Source organism: Peromyscus leucopus, chromosome 18 (genome assembly GCF_004664715.2).
Source record: "Peromyscus leucopus breed LL Stock chromosome 18, UCI_PerLeu_2.1, whole genome shotgun sequence".
NCBI classification, from domain to species: Eukaryota; Metazoa; Chordata; class Mammalia; order Rodentia; family Cricetidae; genus Peromyscus; species Peromyscus leucopus.
Genome location: NC_051078.1, coordinates 29,387,196 through 29,405,947, shown reverse-complemented (window position 1 = coordinate 29,405,947; position 18,752 = coordinate 29,387,196). Strand labels below are relative to the sequence as shown.

The 18,752-nt window shown below is 40.4% G+C and overlaps 1 protein-coding gene across 4 annotated transcripts in view; it reads left to right on the top strand.

Moving 5' to 3' along the window:
- The window catches only part of Kitlg (KIT ligand), an 85,458-nt gene extending 68,951 nt beyond the window's left edge, over positions 1-16,507 (top strand). For 3 of the 4 annotated variants that reach the window (XM_028889980.2, XM_037196794.1, XM_028889979.2), the window contains 4 exons: positions 2,896-3,005; positions 3,882-3,949; positions 4,897-4,972; positions 12,960-16,507. In XM_028889980.2, coding sequence (XP_028745813.1) covers positions 2,896-3,005; positions 3,882-3,949; positions 4,897-4,936 — 218 coding nt within the window. In that variant the 3' untranslated portion in view covers positions 4,937-4,972; positions 12,960-16,507. Of the gene's footprint in view, positions 1-2,895; positions 3,006-3,881; positions 3,950-4,724; positions 4,874-4,896; positions 4,973-12,959 lie in introns of those variants that run through there. The other variant, XM_037196793.1, reaches the window with a different exon arrangement.
- The last annotated feature ends 2,245 nt before the right edge of the window (positions 16,508-18,752 follow it).

The window sequence follows — 18,752 nt, the reverse complement described above, 5'->3', positions numbered from 1 at the left end:
TAACACCCTGCAAAGAAGCCCAGCAAGATTAGCATCATTGTTTGTGTTCCAGGTGTTTTCCAGATGTTGATTACTATGATTTGTAGCAAATCAGGCCATAAGCTCTTTCAACCATGGACAGGTTCTAATAATAATGAGCTACAATCCATGCAGTTATTACCCAGGGATTGAGGATGATTCAGATCCTGTCTATATCGGCTCTCTTTTCCTGCAAAGTCTTGGCAGGCAGTCTCTGTACGAAAGCACAGCTCTGTTATATGCATGGGCTTTGGTTCAAATACTCTTCATGTGGGCCCTGAGGCATCCAGTTCTGGTGGAGAGCCTCGATGGAGGTGCTGAAGTCCTCCCTGGAGTTAGTGTAAGGAGCCTTTTCCGATAAAGCTGTTCTCTCTCTGCAAGGATTGGCATGATTAGTGTACCTGGGGGAACTGAGGCCTGGTTTCCAAGTGTGAAATAACAAAAGTAACATTGACCTCTGGAAAAGGAATATCACTCATGCCTTTTCTTCCCCTTGTCTTACGGTCCTTCTCTCTTCCTTTCCTGTAGAAGGAATGTTGTTGCATTTAGACTGCACAACTTGTGTCTACAATCGTCCTAGGGTGAATGGTCCCAGTAGATAGTGGTGGCCATAGCTGGTTGTCCTTCAAAGGGAAGACAAACACAGCTTAATTATTTATTTGTAAACTGTGATACTGAAATTCCCAAAGTGGTAAAATTGCTTGTGACGTATGTAGCTGAAGTTTTTTTTTGTGTGTGTGTGTGTGTCCCTCCTGGTCCACAGCCGCTCAGACCAAGTAAATACACAGAGGCTTATATTAATTAAAACTGCTCAGCCATTAGCTCATGTTTACCACTGACTAGTTCTTAGACTTAAACTCAGCCCATTTCTGTTAATCTATACTTCTCCACGTGTTCCGTGGCTTTACCTGTGTGCCATTACATGCTGATCTCTGGATGGCAGGCTGGCATCACCTGACTCAGCATTCTTCCTTCCATAATTCTCCTTGTCTACTTATCCTGTCTATACTGCCTGCGTGGCTACTGGCCAATCAGCGTTTTATTAAACCAGTGTACAAAAGCATTATCCCACAGCATTTCCCCTTTTCTGTTTAATTAAAAATGAAAGTTTTAACTTTAACATAGTAAAATTATATATAACAAAACAGTTAGCAAGTAAGAATTACAGTTACACTATCTAATCTATTTATAGATGTACATCACTGCTTCTGTTATACTCAATCTGTTTGTAACTCAAGGGAAATTTTGTTTTGGAGAGAGAAATGCATATTGGTCCCCAACCTAGGATGCCTAAAACATGTCTGTCTTGAGGCTGTATGATGTAGCAGGCCAGAGAACTGTTCATTTTTTCTTGAGGAAGTCGTTTATTACTATGTAAGTGATTGGCACCCCTTCCCACAACTCTCCACACAATCCCTGCATTTTGTACTGAACACCCACACCTTAGCTTCCCCTCTAACCCATGCATGTGCAGGAGGAGCTCCCAAGTGAACATGATGTTGGAAGTACAGCAATCAGTATTAGGAAATTCCCTCCCCGTCCTTTACACATGCTGGAGAAATAGCCGATTCCTGTTCTCATTATAGTAGATATGATTTATTTCTTACCATTTAGATTAAACCTCTGAGTTTTCCCCTTATCAGCAAGAGTTTACATACACAGTAGATCTGTCCCTTTGTAGTAATCCCTTAGAGGGGTGTCAGATGCTAAAGAAGTAATTGGAAGCTGACCTCGTGACCAAATTCCTGTTATAAGGTTAGCTAAAAAGCCATCACTTTACCTTGATCCTATTTTAATGTGGGTCCTGTAATTGTTGGAAATTTCTAATTTCTTAGAAAGGAAATTCCAGGCTAGCAAATGTGCCAAGGTTTCCAAGTAACTAAGTTGTTCTTCGCAAGGAGTCCTATGGGAAAATCAGAGTCAGTTCTGCTTTGGGAGAAAGAGACCCAGATGACTCTTCCACCTCTCGCCTAAGCACTTTATCTGTTTTCGATTATAATCGTCAGCATGGTATTATCTCTTATGATGTCTGTCAGTACACACACACACCTGAACACACAGACACACACAGAGACACAAACACACACACACACACACACACACACACACACACACACACACACACACACCATATAAACGTTATTGGTATATATTTTTTAACTACTTGCAGCTTCTCAAGGAAAGGTGAAGCAGGATCAGGGAAGGTATTAGCTGTCAGTTCCATTTGCTTTTGTCCTTAAGGTGTTATCTTGAGAGGGGTGACAGTGGTGGCAACAGTCATTCTTCTGGTCATTTTAAACTTTCTGATGTAGAAAGTAAAAAATCCCATTTCCCTGTGTGTACTGAGGTTGTGAATGAGCAAAGAATCGTCATCATTTTAAGGCCGCTTAAAGTGCTGTATCTGCAGCATGCATTTAATACTTTACTGTCTGCAACAGACTAACCCCAGCTGAATGCATGCAGGATCTGATCCACCTTGCAAGGCTCTTTAAAGTTGGGGGGTTGGTCGGAATGCTAAAGAGCGAGAAAGCTAAATAATATTGGGCAACTGATTAGAGAAGAGAGATTTGCTTGATGGTAGAAATCTTTCCTGCCCAGGAATATATCAATCCTGTATTCCAAATATGCATGAACCTTAAGCACTGGAAGTCTCCTGCCTGTTAAGTTTCTTTCTTTTTTTTTAAATGCCTTCATGTTTTAGAGGTTATATGGATTTATACTGCTTGCAAAAAGAAAATTCAACAGAAAAGCCTGCTCTTTGAAAACTGTAAAGGATTGTCTACATCAGTACGGAAACCTTTGGGAACAACCACAGCCTAATGGGCAGACCTCTAGCAGGCAGCAGCTGTATTCACCACTGTGTTCTTTGAATTATAGGGAAAGCTGCAAAGACCCCTGAAGACCCGGGCCTCCAATGGACAGCCATGGCGTTGCCGGCTCTCATTTCTCTTGTAATTGGCTTTGCTTTTGGAGCCTTATACTGGAAGGTGAGCATTGCTCTTCTTCCCACCCCATCATCAACTTTACATATTTGTTCATACTATATAAACATATATACATGTGATTAATATACTACTCTTTTCCAAGAAATGCTTCTATGGTTGGGGGGAGGTGGTGACAATCATTTTTACTATAACATAGAGCCTCAATGAAATTCAAGCTTTAGAAAAACTTCCATCGTTCTTCATCATGCATTGGAGCAATCCTGGAACAGAGAATGCACACTTAAGGGGTGGGACCCAGTTTAATTGTCTGAATTAAATAGGAAAAGGGAGAAAATATATTGAGAATCATATGCTTGTACTTAAAAGCCAAGCAGAAGTGTCTTTATGTGGCTGCTATTTCGAATGCTACCTCTTTTGTTCTCTTATTGCAGCTTGTCTAAAATTTTGAACGTGCTAAATCATTGTGACTTGGCTTTAAGAAGTATCTTTTTAATTTGATTACTTTTTATAGAACAGCCTAAAAATGTTGAGTTGATAATACCTGCATAGCTTTCATTGCATACAAAGATTTTGCATGCTTAAGAAGAAGGACAGGATGCGGGAGGAAGGTGGAGAGATGGCTCAGTGGTTAAGTGCACTGGCTTCCCTTCCAGAGGAACTGGGTTCAATTGCCAGCACCCACATGGCAGCTCACACCTGTCTGTAACTCAGTTCCAGGGAATCTGACGCCCTTCGCCCCAATGCACATAAAATAAAACCAAATAAATTATTTTTTAAAAAAAGAAAGAAAAAGTACTCGAGACAGCCGTTAATTGCCTTCGATGGTACAAGTGAAGACCACTGTCCTCAAAACATTGCGGCGGTCACTGCTGTTTCTACAGCACACGTCATTGGTTTGTTTGTTTTTGTTTTTCCCAGAAGAAACAGTCAAGTCTTACGAGGGCAGTTGAAAATATACAGATTAATGAAGAAGATAACGAGATAAGGTATTTTGCTCGCTTAACCATGTGCTCAAATGAGCTTGGGGTCGCCATTTCTCCTGCTGAGCATGCTCATGAGCGTGAACATCTTTGTTCATTGTGGGGCCGCCCCTGCCATGCAGTGTATTCCAGATCTTTTGCTGTCTCTGACCTCCCTCAATCCTGGCCTTTCCCTGTGGAGTAACTGTCTCTGGAGGCACATTTGCCTGTGTTCTCTTTTCCACAGACGGCTGCGTTCATTGGAGATAACCTTTTCCACCGGTGTCTGCTGTCTGTCTTTATTTGTTGCCTGAGTTGCTATCTCAGAATCTTCTTTCACCAGCTCTTGTAAATACTTTCTTTGTCGTGTTCCTTCGTAAATCTCTGTGATGCTACTTCCTGTTCAGAACACTTCAGATGACTTTTCTCTTGCAGCCTTAATACAACTTTTCCTTCAGTCTGGTTTCTGCAGCCCTTAACTGTGCCCAGTTTATTTAGCCTTTTATCTAAAGCTAAACAAAACCATTATTTTAAATGTTTTCCAATCTACTATAACTGACCCAGATGACTCTTTCACCTCTCACCCCAGCACTTTCTCTGTCTTCAATTATAATCTTCAGCATGGTATTATCGCTTATTGTGTCTGTCAGTATACACGCACACATGAACACACACACACACCACACACACACACACAGAGCATATAAACATTATCGATATATATATATATTAATATATATATATATATATTAACTTATTTTAGCTGATGATGTTGAGACAATGTCATCTCTCTTCCCTATAGGACAGACATGAAGATAAGCTTCTTACGTGTTTGAATTATCCCCTCCCCGCCCAGCCACTTTTTTGCTACTGTATTTACTGCATTTCTAGATCAGCGTCTCACAATGCCCAGCTGGTGATGTACTTCAGAATCTGCCCAGAAGCAAATGAGGATTTTTCTTGTTGTTTTTCAGTATGTTGCAACAAAAGGAGAGAGAGTTTCAAGAGGTGTAATTGTGGATGTATCAACATTGTTACCTTCGCACAGTGGTAAGTTGCAGTTGCTGGAAAATCCAGCGGTAGGAGCTTGCAAGAACCTGGCGAGAACCGTAGAAGATCTTAAAGGCCAACATTTAGAAACAAACTTTATTGTTCTGTCCTTGATGGCACTGATGTCTAAATGTAGGCTGAAGTTGTTACAAAGTTGAGTTGTGTGTCTCTCACTGGCGGATTCTCGGGTTTTTGAAAGGTAGGGAGTCTTGGTCCACTCTGGTGGGCTCGTTTTAGATGGGAGAGACATAAAATATTAATCATTGATTGTTGACTTGGAGTAAAAGGAAAAGAGCAAATTGGGAATAAAATAAAATAATAAAGAAACAACAAATACAACCAATTTTATTTAGGAGTGACCATTATCAAATACCAGTGACCCATTTGCAGATATTTAATAAAGAGAAAACCCCAAACTATTCTCCTACCATTTAAAGAAAAAAAAAAAATCAGTGTCTTCTAGTCAGAGCAAAACTGTCAAGGCAAAACGTCGCTTGGTGCCGGCCTGCTTGGTGTACTGACTCCATAAACCAAGAACAGATACCTGATGTGATTGTGTGGCTTGGGTGGGGGACACTGTACAGGAAAGGAGAGTATGGCAAGGCAAGAAGGGACAGATGTTCATTATCTCTCATGCTATCTACTTTTCCGGCTCTCGGGTAGAGACGTGGTTGGTGGGACACCCAGAAAGCCATCAACTGAAGCCAGTATCAGTTCAGCCTTTGACTCACTTTCACTTCCGGTACCTGGTCATTAATAATTGCTCTCTGGGCCGTATGTACATTTCCCACAGCTAGTGGGAATGTCTGTTTCTCTCCCCAGAGCCTCAGTTCTTCCAACACACCTTCGTGTCAGAGGACCATTTGCTTCTTACTTCAGATAGAGTGTCAGCTGAACTCTCTCCTTTCCCTATAGGTCACACTGTCCTTCCAGCTGTCACTCTGCCCCAGATTCCAAAATTATCTCTCCAGAGTGAATCTTCCCTGGGGGGACCCTGGGTCATAGTCTCTGTGTCTTGCTCTAGTAACTCACTTTGATTGGTATAAAAGACCATTTTTAACAACCAGACTTAACCATGAGATAATAATTGCTCCGTATACGTTTGAATTTTGCCGTCAGCCATCCCCCTGACTGCCACGCGCAGAGCATGAGTATAGTTCTTATCTGCTCCCATCCCAGCTTCCCAAGGCTCATTTTCCCCCTCTTTAATAATATAAGAAATGATAAGGAAATGGAATCTCCTCCCCCCCCCCAAAAAAAAACTGTATTCTCTAAGCTGAAACCATTTTTCTTCCTAGAAACCCCTTTCTCTTTCCTCTAGACCCAGCACAAACATCACTGTGTCTTTCTCACAACTGCCATTCACTTCCTTAAAGCCAGTCATTCACACACCTCGCCCTAAGGGGTTAATTGCATCTTAAAAGCTCAGGTGCTATCTACTGTTGTTTGGTTTGGGGGTGCATCCAGGGATCCTGTCTTGGTACCTAGTTCTTCAATTCTGTGGTTGGGATTTTGTGGCATTTGCTCTCTGACATTTGGATTATGATGGTGGGAAAACAAGCCACTACTTAGGAGGAAAAGAATTTATGACATTTTAGAACAAACATAATCAGAGGAGTTACACATACTTCCACTAGTCCTGTAACGTGCAGGGACAGGAACAGAGTCTTTCTGGTTCACGCCATATTCCCAGAACAGAGCACATTGCAAGGATAATAGGGATTCCTGATGAAAGTTTGTTGAACGAATGCATTGGTGAGGCTAAAGTTATTTTAACGAAGCAGAAGGGAAAACACCGAATAGTTAATTCTCCGAAGAAAATAAAATTTGTAGACCAAAAGTAAGGAAATAATGTGGAAGGAATTAAATAATGAGCTGGAAACAAAACAAGTTTTTTTTTTTTTAAAGTGTCAAAGTTGTGTTTATTTGGCATCAAAGATGAAAAATTATATATTACACTAGAATTTGACTTTGTCACCGAGATGATATTAATGACCCACACAACGGCAGGAGTTGCATGGAAATACAGCTTAAAAGAGAGAAATGAAATAAAGATAACTTGCTTTAAAAGTTTGATTTATGTTGGTACGTTAGAGAGAAATTGTGTTCTTTTTAATTCTCACAGTGTTATTCCAACAAACTGTGAAAGGTACATTGGTGCAACCACAGCAGCATAGCCTAGTTGTGTGCTCGTGTTAATTGTGGCCTGCGAAAGGCACTAACACAGAGTCATATTTTGAAGTAAGGAAGTTTACAAAGTTCAGAAATAACTAATGGAGTGTGCAAAGGGTACACTACCAAAAGGTAAGCGATGAGGCCACTGAATGTAGAAACTGTGAACTTGTCACAACCCCAGATATTGATGTGGACAGCACCCCTTAGGCTTATGCCAGGCCCACTCACAGGCCATCTCTTTTATCTGAAGGGGAGGAGAAATCACCGGCAATAGAGCAAAGACTTGGTCCTGTGATTGATAGAGGTGATGTTTACGTATACTAGATGCATCAAATGATTGATGATTGGTAGGAATTTGTTTTTTGTTGTTGTTGTTTTTATTTTTTCAAAACAGGATTTCCCTGTAGCTTTGGAGCCTGTCCTAGAACTCACTCTGTAGACCAGGCTGGCCTTGAACTCAGAGATGCACCTAGCTCTGCCTCCCGGGTGCTGGGTGGGACTAAAGGCGTACGCCACCACTGCCCTGCGGTGGGTAGGATTTTATTAGCAATAGAGAGGGTAAATGTAGATACTTCTTCTCATGGCCTGAACAAAGATGGCAAGGGCTCAGAGTGCATGCCATTACAAAGCCATACAACTGGTAGAAACGGAAGTCACATACACAGGGCGTCCTAATTAGGGTGACTGTTGCTGTGATGCAACACCATGATCCAAAATGCAAGTTGGGGAGGAAAGGGTTTATTTGGCTTATGCTTCCTAATCACTGTCCATCGTCAAAAGGATTCAGGACAGGAACTCAAACAGGGCAGGAACCCAGAGACAGGAACTGATGCAGAGGACGTGCAGGGGTGCTGCTTTCTGGCTTGCTCATCGTGGCTTGCTCAGCCTGCTTTCTTACAGAACTTGGGACCACCAGCCCAGGAATTGAACCACCCACAATGGGCTGGGCCTTCCTCTACCAATCACTAATTAATAAAATGCCTTACAGCTGGTTCTTATGGGGGACATTTAAATGAGGGTCCTCCTCTCAGACGATTTTAGCCTGTGTCAAGTTGACATAACAACATCTGGCACACAGGGTCAATGCCGGGGTGGGGGTGGAGGTGGGGGAAGAGTGGAAATCAGTTTGAAGGCACATTTGAATTCTAGGAATACAGCTTGTGTTCCATTAGATAATCGAAAAGCTGTTTGAGGGGTTGGAAAAGTGTTAGCAATGTCATGAAAGCTGAGGCTTAGGAAAAGTCATCAGATATTGGTATGGCCCAGGGGACAGAGGTTTGAGCTGAAGAGAGAGGTTATGCCCAGGAGAAATATCTTCCATTCAGGCGGGAGAGAATGAGAACTAGGGTCAAGGCCGTGGCAATTAAAAAAAAAAAAAAATGGACCACTTTGGAGACATCACAGTAGAACAATCATCCAATCTTTACTGGTGGACTGGACAACTTGATGGGTGTCAGTGATGATTGGGAATTGAAGGCAGAAAGGATGATGGTGCTGTTAAAAGAAATGGGGCCCAGTGGTGGTGCACACTTTTAATCCCAGCTCTCGGGAGGCAGAGCCAGGCAGATGAGTTCGAGGCCAGCCTGGGCTACAGAGTGAGTTCCAGGAAAGGCACTAAAGCTACACAGAGAAACCCTGTCTCGAAAAACCAAGAAAAGGAAAGAAAAAGAAAGAAAGAAATGGGGTGTCTGAGGTCAAGAGAGAGCTCTTGATGGATATTGATAGTTCTGAGAAGTTACCACATAGAGTGACCTCAAGGTATGGAGGTCACTTGGAGATAGAACTGTCGATGGGAATTTGAGAGTTATCTACACAGATTCTTACTGGACACCTTGGGAAAACCATTGTTGGCTCCGAGAGGAGGCTCAGGCTGCTGGCTGGTAGTAGTAAAGAGCGTGTGCTTGTAGCATGCATTTAATTACTTTCAATTACTTTACCATGGTAAGAGTAGAAAGTAAATTACTCTAATTTCAAAAGATCTTTCAACATCTGTGTAGTTTCGCTTTCATGAATCACTTTAGCCACTGCTAACTAAGATCCTGCTCTGCCTCAATTATAACTCAAAATTTCATTAAGTTTTTTTGATGAAATATATTTTAATCTAATATATATATTATAATTCATATTTATACATCCACTCACACACACACACATAGGAGTAGAAAGCCGTAAAGGAAGGAGGTTAAAAACAGCCCGCCCTAAAATTTTCCTGTCGATCTGAGCTGCACTGGGAGAAAGGGATCTGAGACTTGATATGAAAACAAGCTCACGCCATGCCTGGACATGTAGGGTGCAGGCTTAGAAATGGAAGGTCACCAGTCATGGAGGACCCTGATTGCTTTATGAGATATTTTCTAAAAACGTCTGGGCTTGGGGAGGGGTTGTTTTTTGTTTTTTGTTTTTTTTTCTTCCCTGTGAGTTTTCTTTCATTTCTGCATTAGAAAGCAAACGATTAGAAATGGTTAGGTTAGGCCTGAGTTCAGGCCTTGGCTCTGCAACTAGTTCTAGCATCCTGGATGATTTAGAATCCTTTAACCTCCGTGTTTTCAGACGCGGGCGTAGAGGACATGCTGAGGTTTCAGCCAGTGTACCACACGTAACAGTGGTATTGTAATATAATGCCGCCATTATAATATAGCCTCGCTGTGTGGCATGTTAGCCCATCTAGATTTGTAGACCTTATGCTGTTTCTACAACACAATCACCCAACGACTTGTTTGTAAGGTTGCATCTCTATCATTAAGTGACACGTCATTGTATAGTGATGGAATCACAGTACCCATTTCATGGATGTGTTGCAAGATCCAAGAAATCATTATCAAGAAATTGTAATTTTGTTTGATGGAAAAATTGTCATCAGCCTTCAGTTTTCTCTTCCTTGCTTTAGTGACTCAAGGACAAAAATCCAAAATAGATTTCCAACCCGGTTTCTCTATATTTAATGAATGCTAGAATTTTGAATTATGCATAGCTTCATTGCTTCTTGTTATTCCAGTTTGCTTGCCTTGCCCATGCTCTATTTTTAAAAATCTATATATTCTTGAAGTTTTCCTTTAATCTCTCTTCATTTATCTGTATGGATTTAAATCTGCTTTCCCAAATTACTGGAAAGCAGAAATATCTGAGCATTCAGTGGTTTAAAACCAGCCCTGAAAAAGGAAAACAAAGTGTGCCTTTCGCGTCTCACCAAGTACAATAAACTATACTGAGGCCAAGTGAATTCCTCAGAGTGTGATGAGGCATTTCAGCAGTTCTTCCTTGGTTTAGAAATACTGAGTGAGAACCTGTTGCTGTGATTTCCTAAGCTGGGAGAAGAGATGGCTCAGAACTAGCTAGGCCAGCCAGAACACTGGAGCTGCTCAGGCATGAGGCTGGTACTATGGTTCTCCACCAGTACAGCTCTTTGTCTCCTACGGCACTCCACCTGGCCCAACCTCTGCACTTTCCAGACACTTCGTTGGGTTTCAGACCTTCTTTGCTCATCATCTGTCTACTATGCTGTATGCTAGAGAACTTCAAAGCTATGTAGATTGCTCATTCTCCTGTCACAGACTGAGATAAGTGGTGGTTCGGGGGCATGAAAGTCACGGGATATCAATTTATTCATTCTTTTTCTTTGTGCATGTGTGTTCATGTGCGCGTGTGCATGTTGAGACAAGAGAACAACTCTGACTCTCATTCTCTGGGTGCCATCCGTCTTGTTTTCTGAGACAATGTCTTTTATCAGCTTGGAGATTGCCAATTCATCTGGGCTGGCTGGCCAGTGATGTCCAGGGATCTACCCATCCCCGCTGGGGTTACAAGTACATGCTACCACATCTGGATTTTTTTAAATTTAAATATTATTTTTATTAGCTTGCAAAGAAATGGGCTTTGGTATGGCCATATGTGAGTGTGTGTGTGTGTGTGTGTGTGTGTGTGTGTGTGTGTGTGTGTTAAATGAATTTCTAAACAGTCTTATTAAATAAGAAGCACAGAGCCAAATACAGAGGTGCAAGCTGTAGAGATCAGAGCAATAGCCAACTAACCTTAGCTCACCACCTCACCATAGCTTCCCAAGAGAGCCTCTTCCTGTCTAACCTGCACCTTTATTGCCTTCCTGTTCTGCCTTCTCACTGACTATAAGCCCAGCCACATCACTTCCTTGTCACTGCCTGTCTATACAGACCTCCAGGTCTCTATGGTTGGTACTGGGATTAAAGATGTGTGTCACTACGCTTGGCTGTGTCCTTGACCACACAGAGACTCTGCCTGCCATGTGATAGGATTAAGGGCATGTGCCACCACCACCTGATTTCTGTTTATGACTATGAACTCTGATCTCCAGGCAAACTTTATTAACATATAAATAAAATGTCACATTTCAGCACAAATAAAATATCACCACATTATATATATATATATGTATATATAATATGTATGTATGTGCATATCTCTCTGTGTGTGTGTGTGTGTGTGTGTGTGTGTGTGTGTGTGTGTGTGTGATATTCAAGATACATTCAAGATCAAACAATTATCAATAATGGTATCTGACACAACCGGTCCATAAGGATCCCATGCCCTCTTCTGGTGTGGAAAGAAAGCACCAATATACATAAATACACACACACACACACACACACACACACACACACACACACACACACACGATTTCCAAAATAGGTTCTGGTGACCAGCTCGGGTTCTCATACTTGACTGATAGACACTTTATCAGCTCAGCTGTCTCCCCAGCCCACTTACCCATTTATTATTATTTTTAATTTTCAATGTTCTTATTATAGTATTTTTGAACAAAGTGTCCTTTTGGTTCTCTGCCTCCTCATTTCTCCTACTTTTCTGTCATTTACAGCTGTTTTTCCATAGGGGGAAAAATGCAATTATTTTTACAATGCTACCTTGGATTTTTGCAGCATACTTATGAAATAAGCAGCATGTCCTCACCTTGTAACAGCCAACTCCCCCACCCCGCCCCCATCATTTCTTCCACTTCCACATCTCTTTTATGTCCTTTTCCCCACCCCACACCCATCCTTCCTCCGCACCTATTTCTGTCCTTCCTGGTTTCCTTTATAGCTTCTTAGGTTTTATTCACATTTAAACCCATTTATGTGTGCATGTGTGTGTATGTGTGTGAGCATGCATGTGTGTGTGTGAGTATGCATTGTGTGTGTGTGTGTGTGTGTGTGTGTGTGTGTGTGTGTGTATAGAAGACCACACATTGTTTGATCTTTTTTTTTTTTCTGAATTTGGGTTCCCTCACTTAATAGTATACATTCAAGATCAAACCATTTTCCTACACTGTAATTTCCCTTTTTTTAATGGCTGAATAAAATTTCATTGTGTATAGGCATCACATTTAGTTATCCATCCACCTGTTTAATGGACACCTAGGCTGGCTCCATTTTCTTGCTATCATGAACAGAGAAGCAGTGAACTTTATCCATTCTTACATCCAAGGAATATTTGCTGTGTGTACGGCATACTACATGCCGGGCCCTGTTCTGAGAGTCGTGCCACAACAATGAAGATAATAGATAAGTCATCTGACCTTATAGAGCTTCTAGTCTAATGAGAAGAAATGGGCAACGGATCATAAATAAGATCATTTGAGATAATATGTCTTCCCAAGGAGACAGTGGCTGATCATCAGAGCTGATTTAAAAAAAAAATTTCTACCAGTTTTTCAAATGTGACACATTTATTAACTCTGTTACTCATTCCAGGGTTATATGGGAGTTGTGAATTTAGCTGTTAAGAAGGAGAAGAAGGCAGGAAGACACATCTTAATCCCTCTCCTCTTTTCCCTCTCCAGGCTGGTGACAGTTCATGTTTGCTTCATAAATGAAGCAGCTTTAAACACATGCCTATTCTGTCTCAAGTGACAGCCCTCATCTGTATCTGTTCTTGCTACCCATGACTGTGTGTGGATGATTCCGAAGTTGGAGCTGAGTGTTTAGTGGCAAAACTGGCACTGAATTCATCATCTACAAAGAAGAAGAATTTATATGGAGCAGGGCTCTGGAGGTTTTGCAAGTGATGACGGGAAAGAGAACACGTGTCTAGTCCACTTGCGCCATTTGCAAGGCTTGAGAAATGTCTAAGTGCTGAAAAAAAAAAAAACCACACAGCTTTGTTCTTCAGTTACAACCTGCAGCCTGTAATTAATTCTGGTCTCTGCAAGTAGATCTCAGCCTGGATAGTGGGGGCAGGGGGGGATTTTTTTTTCCTCACAAAGGGATGTAGAAAACAGTTTTAAAAACAATAACTCCATAGCATCAGCCACTGTATGGAGTTGAAAGCCATGGGGAGTATTTTTTTTTTTTTTTTTTTTTTTTTGGAGCAGGCGTATCTGCTCTGTAGTTGTGATTAGCAAGAGGAGCCTAAGCTTCTTCGGCTCTTCCTGACGTAAACCATGTGCACCATATCCCACCGGGAAAATGGACATGGTTGACTGGTTCTATCCAGGCAGCAGGGCCAGTGCTGAACTCAAGTATGATGCCATGGTATACGGGAAACTCTCCAGCACAGTCATCACAGCAGAAAACTGTAGGCATGGACCAGCGGAAGAGCATGCCAAGGAAGACATTTGGCCCCCAGTGAAGCTGGTCTTTCCCCTTGACCACCAGCCTAGAGTGTGTAAATCATGTTTGCAAAAGTATAATGTGACATGTTTATGTTGGAAACGACTACAGAGATATGAAAACAGACTTGGGAGAAAATGCTGAATGTGTAATAAGTCCCATTGTTTAAAAAAAAAATAATCATGGGAGAAAATAAATGATGATGTGTAGTACCTAAGGTTAGAAATGTACACTTTATGCTAATATGGGTGTTGCAAACTAAGTAACTGGGTTTGTACAAGAATGCCGGGACTCAGAAAACATTAGTTATTTACAGTGTAACATTATCTCTTTAAAGTATCCATTTATTTAAAAATCAGACACTATATTCATTAAGGTTTATGAAACGAAATAAAAAGAGAGCTTTATGTAGTTATGCATGTCAGTTTGCTATTTAAAATGTGTGACAGCATTTCTCATATTAGACAGAAATTGGCAGCAATTCCACAACGAACATTGTGCTTTTAAAAACCAGAACTTGCAAGATATATTGTGGTTCCCCTGGTCCTTTTTTTGTTTTTTAATAGTGAGAACAATTGACTAAAATCAAAGAATGACTTTTCTTTTGCTTTTATTTTGGTGAAGGATCTTTTGCCTACTCTAGATGTATAGAAAATTTAAAGCTTTTTATTCTAACTTAATCCTTGTAATAATTTTATTTGCCCTGTACTAAAACCTTAAGACAACCATTTTCAATGTAATTATGCAAAGGTGCATGGAGACCTAACTGCTAGCTTCTATTCTGTCTTGAAAGTGCATGAAAAAAACCTAGCTGACATTCACAGCTAGTCCAAATACAACTCCAGTACGTGGCTGCTGCTCCTCTTAATGCCAAAGAGTTAGATGGTTTCTATAGTTCCTTATCTAAGGCTCCGAGGTTCCTCTAATGCTGTCATTCCCACAAGATGAAGCCAAGTGCATTGAGACACTACACTTAACTTGTTCAAGCCCTCACCTATCCCAGGCTGCAACTGATTAGTAATAAACGAGAAATCAGGTTAGTTCCTGAAAGGGCCTATTTTGTTGTTGGGCATTGATTTTGCTTTGAGAAGAATAATAGATGTAGGTTAGCACAAATCATAGGTGTAGGTGTATATAGATTGAGGCTGCTATTATTTCTCAGTTTTGTGGCTTGATTTATTTACCTGGCAGTTTCATTTTGCTCAGGCTTAGGACAGTGCTGTTTCCTGAGCTTGAGAGTACAATAAATATACATCGGTTCTCACAGCTAGCAGTTGGATTTTAACGCTCAAAAACATGGTCTTCATCAATAGTGTGGAGTAAACAAATTTAACAGGTTATAAAATCCGATATGGTTTACGGTGGAAGATGTGTCCTGCCTATTAAATATGTTGGTTCATTGAGAGTTACATGGATTGCCAATTTTTTTTAACATACTAAAGTTCAATAAAATGCATGAATGATAGGAAAATGCTGAACATTATTTTGAATACTAGCTGCTTGGACATTAACTATGGCCTATCTGCTTTCAGTTAAAAATACATATCTTTGCATATTTTATTCCATGTGTGTTCTGAATATTTTTCTTAAATTATGAAAACCTCACAACTGAGAAGATAATGTGCAAAGTTGCCCTTACCATTGGCCCATTTTTTCCCCAAGAGTTCTCTTTTTTAATGTTTAAAATTTGCTTTTTAATGAAAGCAATCTAAGAAATCTTCAGAGTGCAAATTATATCGAAAGCTTTGGATCTCCTCAGTAGAAATCAGGCCTATAACAATCCTATCTGTGTGATCTGCGGGTTGTGCTAGAGCAATTCTGGGTTTTGTATTGTTATTTAACATACTTAACACACTGCCACATTGTAATGAATCAGAGAAAAATTAATTTCTCTATACAGTAACAAACCTGCACTAAAAAAAGTATTGAGAAAATGTGGAACTATGTAAAAGTATGTATCCACAATGAAGTCTGTGCTTTTAGTTTAGAAATAAACACATTTCAGTGACCTTCCATGTGCTTAGAAAAAAAAAAAAACAGTGTGGCATAGTTTGGTTCTTTAATTCAATCGAAGTTATAAATGAGCAGAAAAATCCATGGGTGGAATCGAGATTGTTTCTACTGTGTTTCTACAGTAGGTGTTGATTTTGTGATTTAATTCTGATATGGAATCTTAGCTATCCTATACACATTCTTGAAGAAATGTATTTTTTAAACTTGACAGTTAGATATAGTCAGATGACTGTTGAGAAAAATCGTCGGGGGGCTCTGCTTTGCCACCTACAGATATAATGTCACCTCCCTGTCTGGATCTCAGTTTTGTATTTGTGTGTGGGTAAGCTCTGAGGTCACCCTTCAGGAGTGAGCCCTAATGCCACACAATTCACAAAGCAGAGAAAGCAGCAGAAACAGTCCCAGGCAAAACACCCACCTCTGGCTTCTCCATAAGCGTTTGGTCCGGGAGAAGTCCTTTCTGTTTTAGTTTCTAATGTAAATAGGGACCATTAGTAAAAGTGAAACTCGGTTTTAAGTAGGGTGAATTGGATAACCATTTACACTTGAGATGGCTTTTACCTTTGCTTAAGTAAATGTTTGGGATCACCTCTGCGGAAAGGAAACTGGTAGTGCATTTTCAATCAGGAAGAGAGGCAAGATATGGTATGTAACATTTGGAGATGTGTCTGAGGATGAATGTAAATGTTCTCATTTTATTGAAAGCTAAGAAAAAAAAAATGTAGGGTGCTACTAAGGATCTTGGATGCCAAGAGATGTTTTCGAGCCAATCTGTAAAATGATAATCCATAAATTACATTTAAAATTGGAAAAGTAGGACACGAGTTTTAAAGCAAGCCGGTTTATCTTTGGAATGATACTGGGAAATTGGCTTTAAATGTAACCATTCAGATCAAAATTTATTTATGGAATCTGATTACACAACTCATGTTACTGCCTTCTACTAGCCAGTCTTAAAATGCCTTTGTCAGAATAAAATTAACGGCACCTCTTTTATAACAGGTGTGTGTTTTGGAGTGATCCATACTAAGGTGGATATTTATGATCCTAAAACATTTACTAAGCATCGTAAATGCACAACTGCCATCTCCAAATATTTTCTGATAATCCTGTTTTTAGAAAAAGAAAATTGTTTAAAAAAAAAAACATGGTATTTTCATTTACTCAATTTCTAGGGTATTAAGACTTCACTAAATAAAATTTTCCAATCAAAATTCCTATAGTCTTATTTTCCAGTAGTCTAGGGATTGGTGTGTGATTATTGTGTCCACCTGCCACTGTTTTTTTAAGTCACTAGACTTGAGAAGTATTCAGACATTTAGATGGCTTCACAGATATATTGCTAGTTCAGTCATAGATTGGAGTTTGCATATTGTAATGTAAATGTACGTCAACACTATTCTAAATAGTTTATGACTGAAGTTTAATTAAATAAAAGTTGTAAAATGTGATGTGTATGTGTATATACTGTATGTGTACTTTTTAAAATAGGTATATGTCCTGACCCTTTTTATACAGGTTTGAATTTGAAATTACATTATATAAACATATACTTTATTGTTCTAAATAAAGAATTTTATGCACCATCATAAATCTGCCCTCTCATTTGGTATCTTTAGGTTATTACATTATTGATAACGTGGATTTAAAGTGAGAAGTCCATGGAGTCTATTTAATGAGCAAAGGAATTTATTAAGGGGTAACTCACTACAGCATGGGAGATTTATCATAGGGTCCAGGAAAGTCTAGCTATGTTTCACGCTGATCTGCCTGGTCCAAGCTCTGCCTGGTCAGTCCCAGCATCCAAGCCATGATGGAGCCAAGAGAGTGATGCACATGGGCATCCCAGATCTTAAGGGTCCCAAGTGGCCATACCCTAAGGGGATGTACTTCAAATCAAGGTCATGGGCATGTGTAGCAGTCACCTGGTGTCTCTGGGGGGGGGGGGAGTGTGTGTGCTTCAAGATCATGGCTAGAACAGCTACCCACTACATCTCCCCCTTTTAATCTAAGAAAGTCCTAACCTAATACAAAACTATATGCAATAGGAATGATTATCAAATACAGTCCATTTATTAATACGTCAATAAAGGATAATGACATAAACAAAAATGGAACTACAACCAACGTGAACAACATCAAACAAGAGACACCTACTGAAATCCAGAGATGTCCAGAATGTAGGTAAGTGGCATGTTCCAGAGATTATTCCAAAAGCTGTCCTATCCTGAAGAATATGAATCTAGTTCTTTTTTTGTTTGTTTGTTTGTTTTGTTTTGTTTTTCGAGACAGGGTTTCTCTGCGTAGTTTTGTGCCTTTCCTGGAGCTCACTTGGTAGCCCAGGCTGGCCTCGAACTCACAGAGATCTGCCTGGCTCTGCCTCCCGAGTGCTGGGAATAAAGGCGTGCGCCACCACCGCCCGGCTCTAGTTCTTAATATGTTCTAGCTAAGATACGAGAAGATCGTAACTGTAACTATAAGTCTTCAACCCCATCAAAGACTTGAGAAGGAATATAGTAATACCTGAGAAAATGAGAAATGCACCAACCAACTTTCTGGAATCTTGTGAGAATAGACAGACAGCTGGCATCCTGGACAGTCATCTGAAATTTCTCAGCATTGTTGGGGCATCCAATTTGGCTGCAGGCCTAGAGTATCTGTCAGGCCATTATCAGAAGCAGGAATTTTGAAAGACCATCTTACCCTGTCTTGGGAGAGTTCAGTAGTGGTGCACACCTTTAATCCCAGCACTTGGGAGGCAGAGGTAGGTGGACCTCTGAGTTTGAGGCCAGCCTGGGCTACAGAGTGAGTTCCAGGACAGCCAGGGCTACACGGAGAAATCTTGTCTAAAAAAAAAAAAAGACGGCATAACACCCAGGCTGTGACATTGGGACATTGTGTTTACTTCTTACTGCTCTTAGAGCTACAGTTAAAGAGTTTAGAAAGATGTGGGAAATGTGTAGTTTTTTGAGGAAATGTAAATGAGTTCAAAGATTTGGATAGATCAGGTA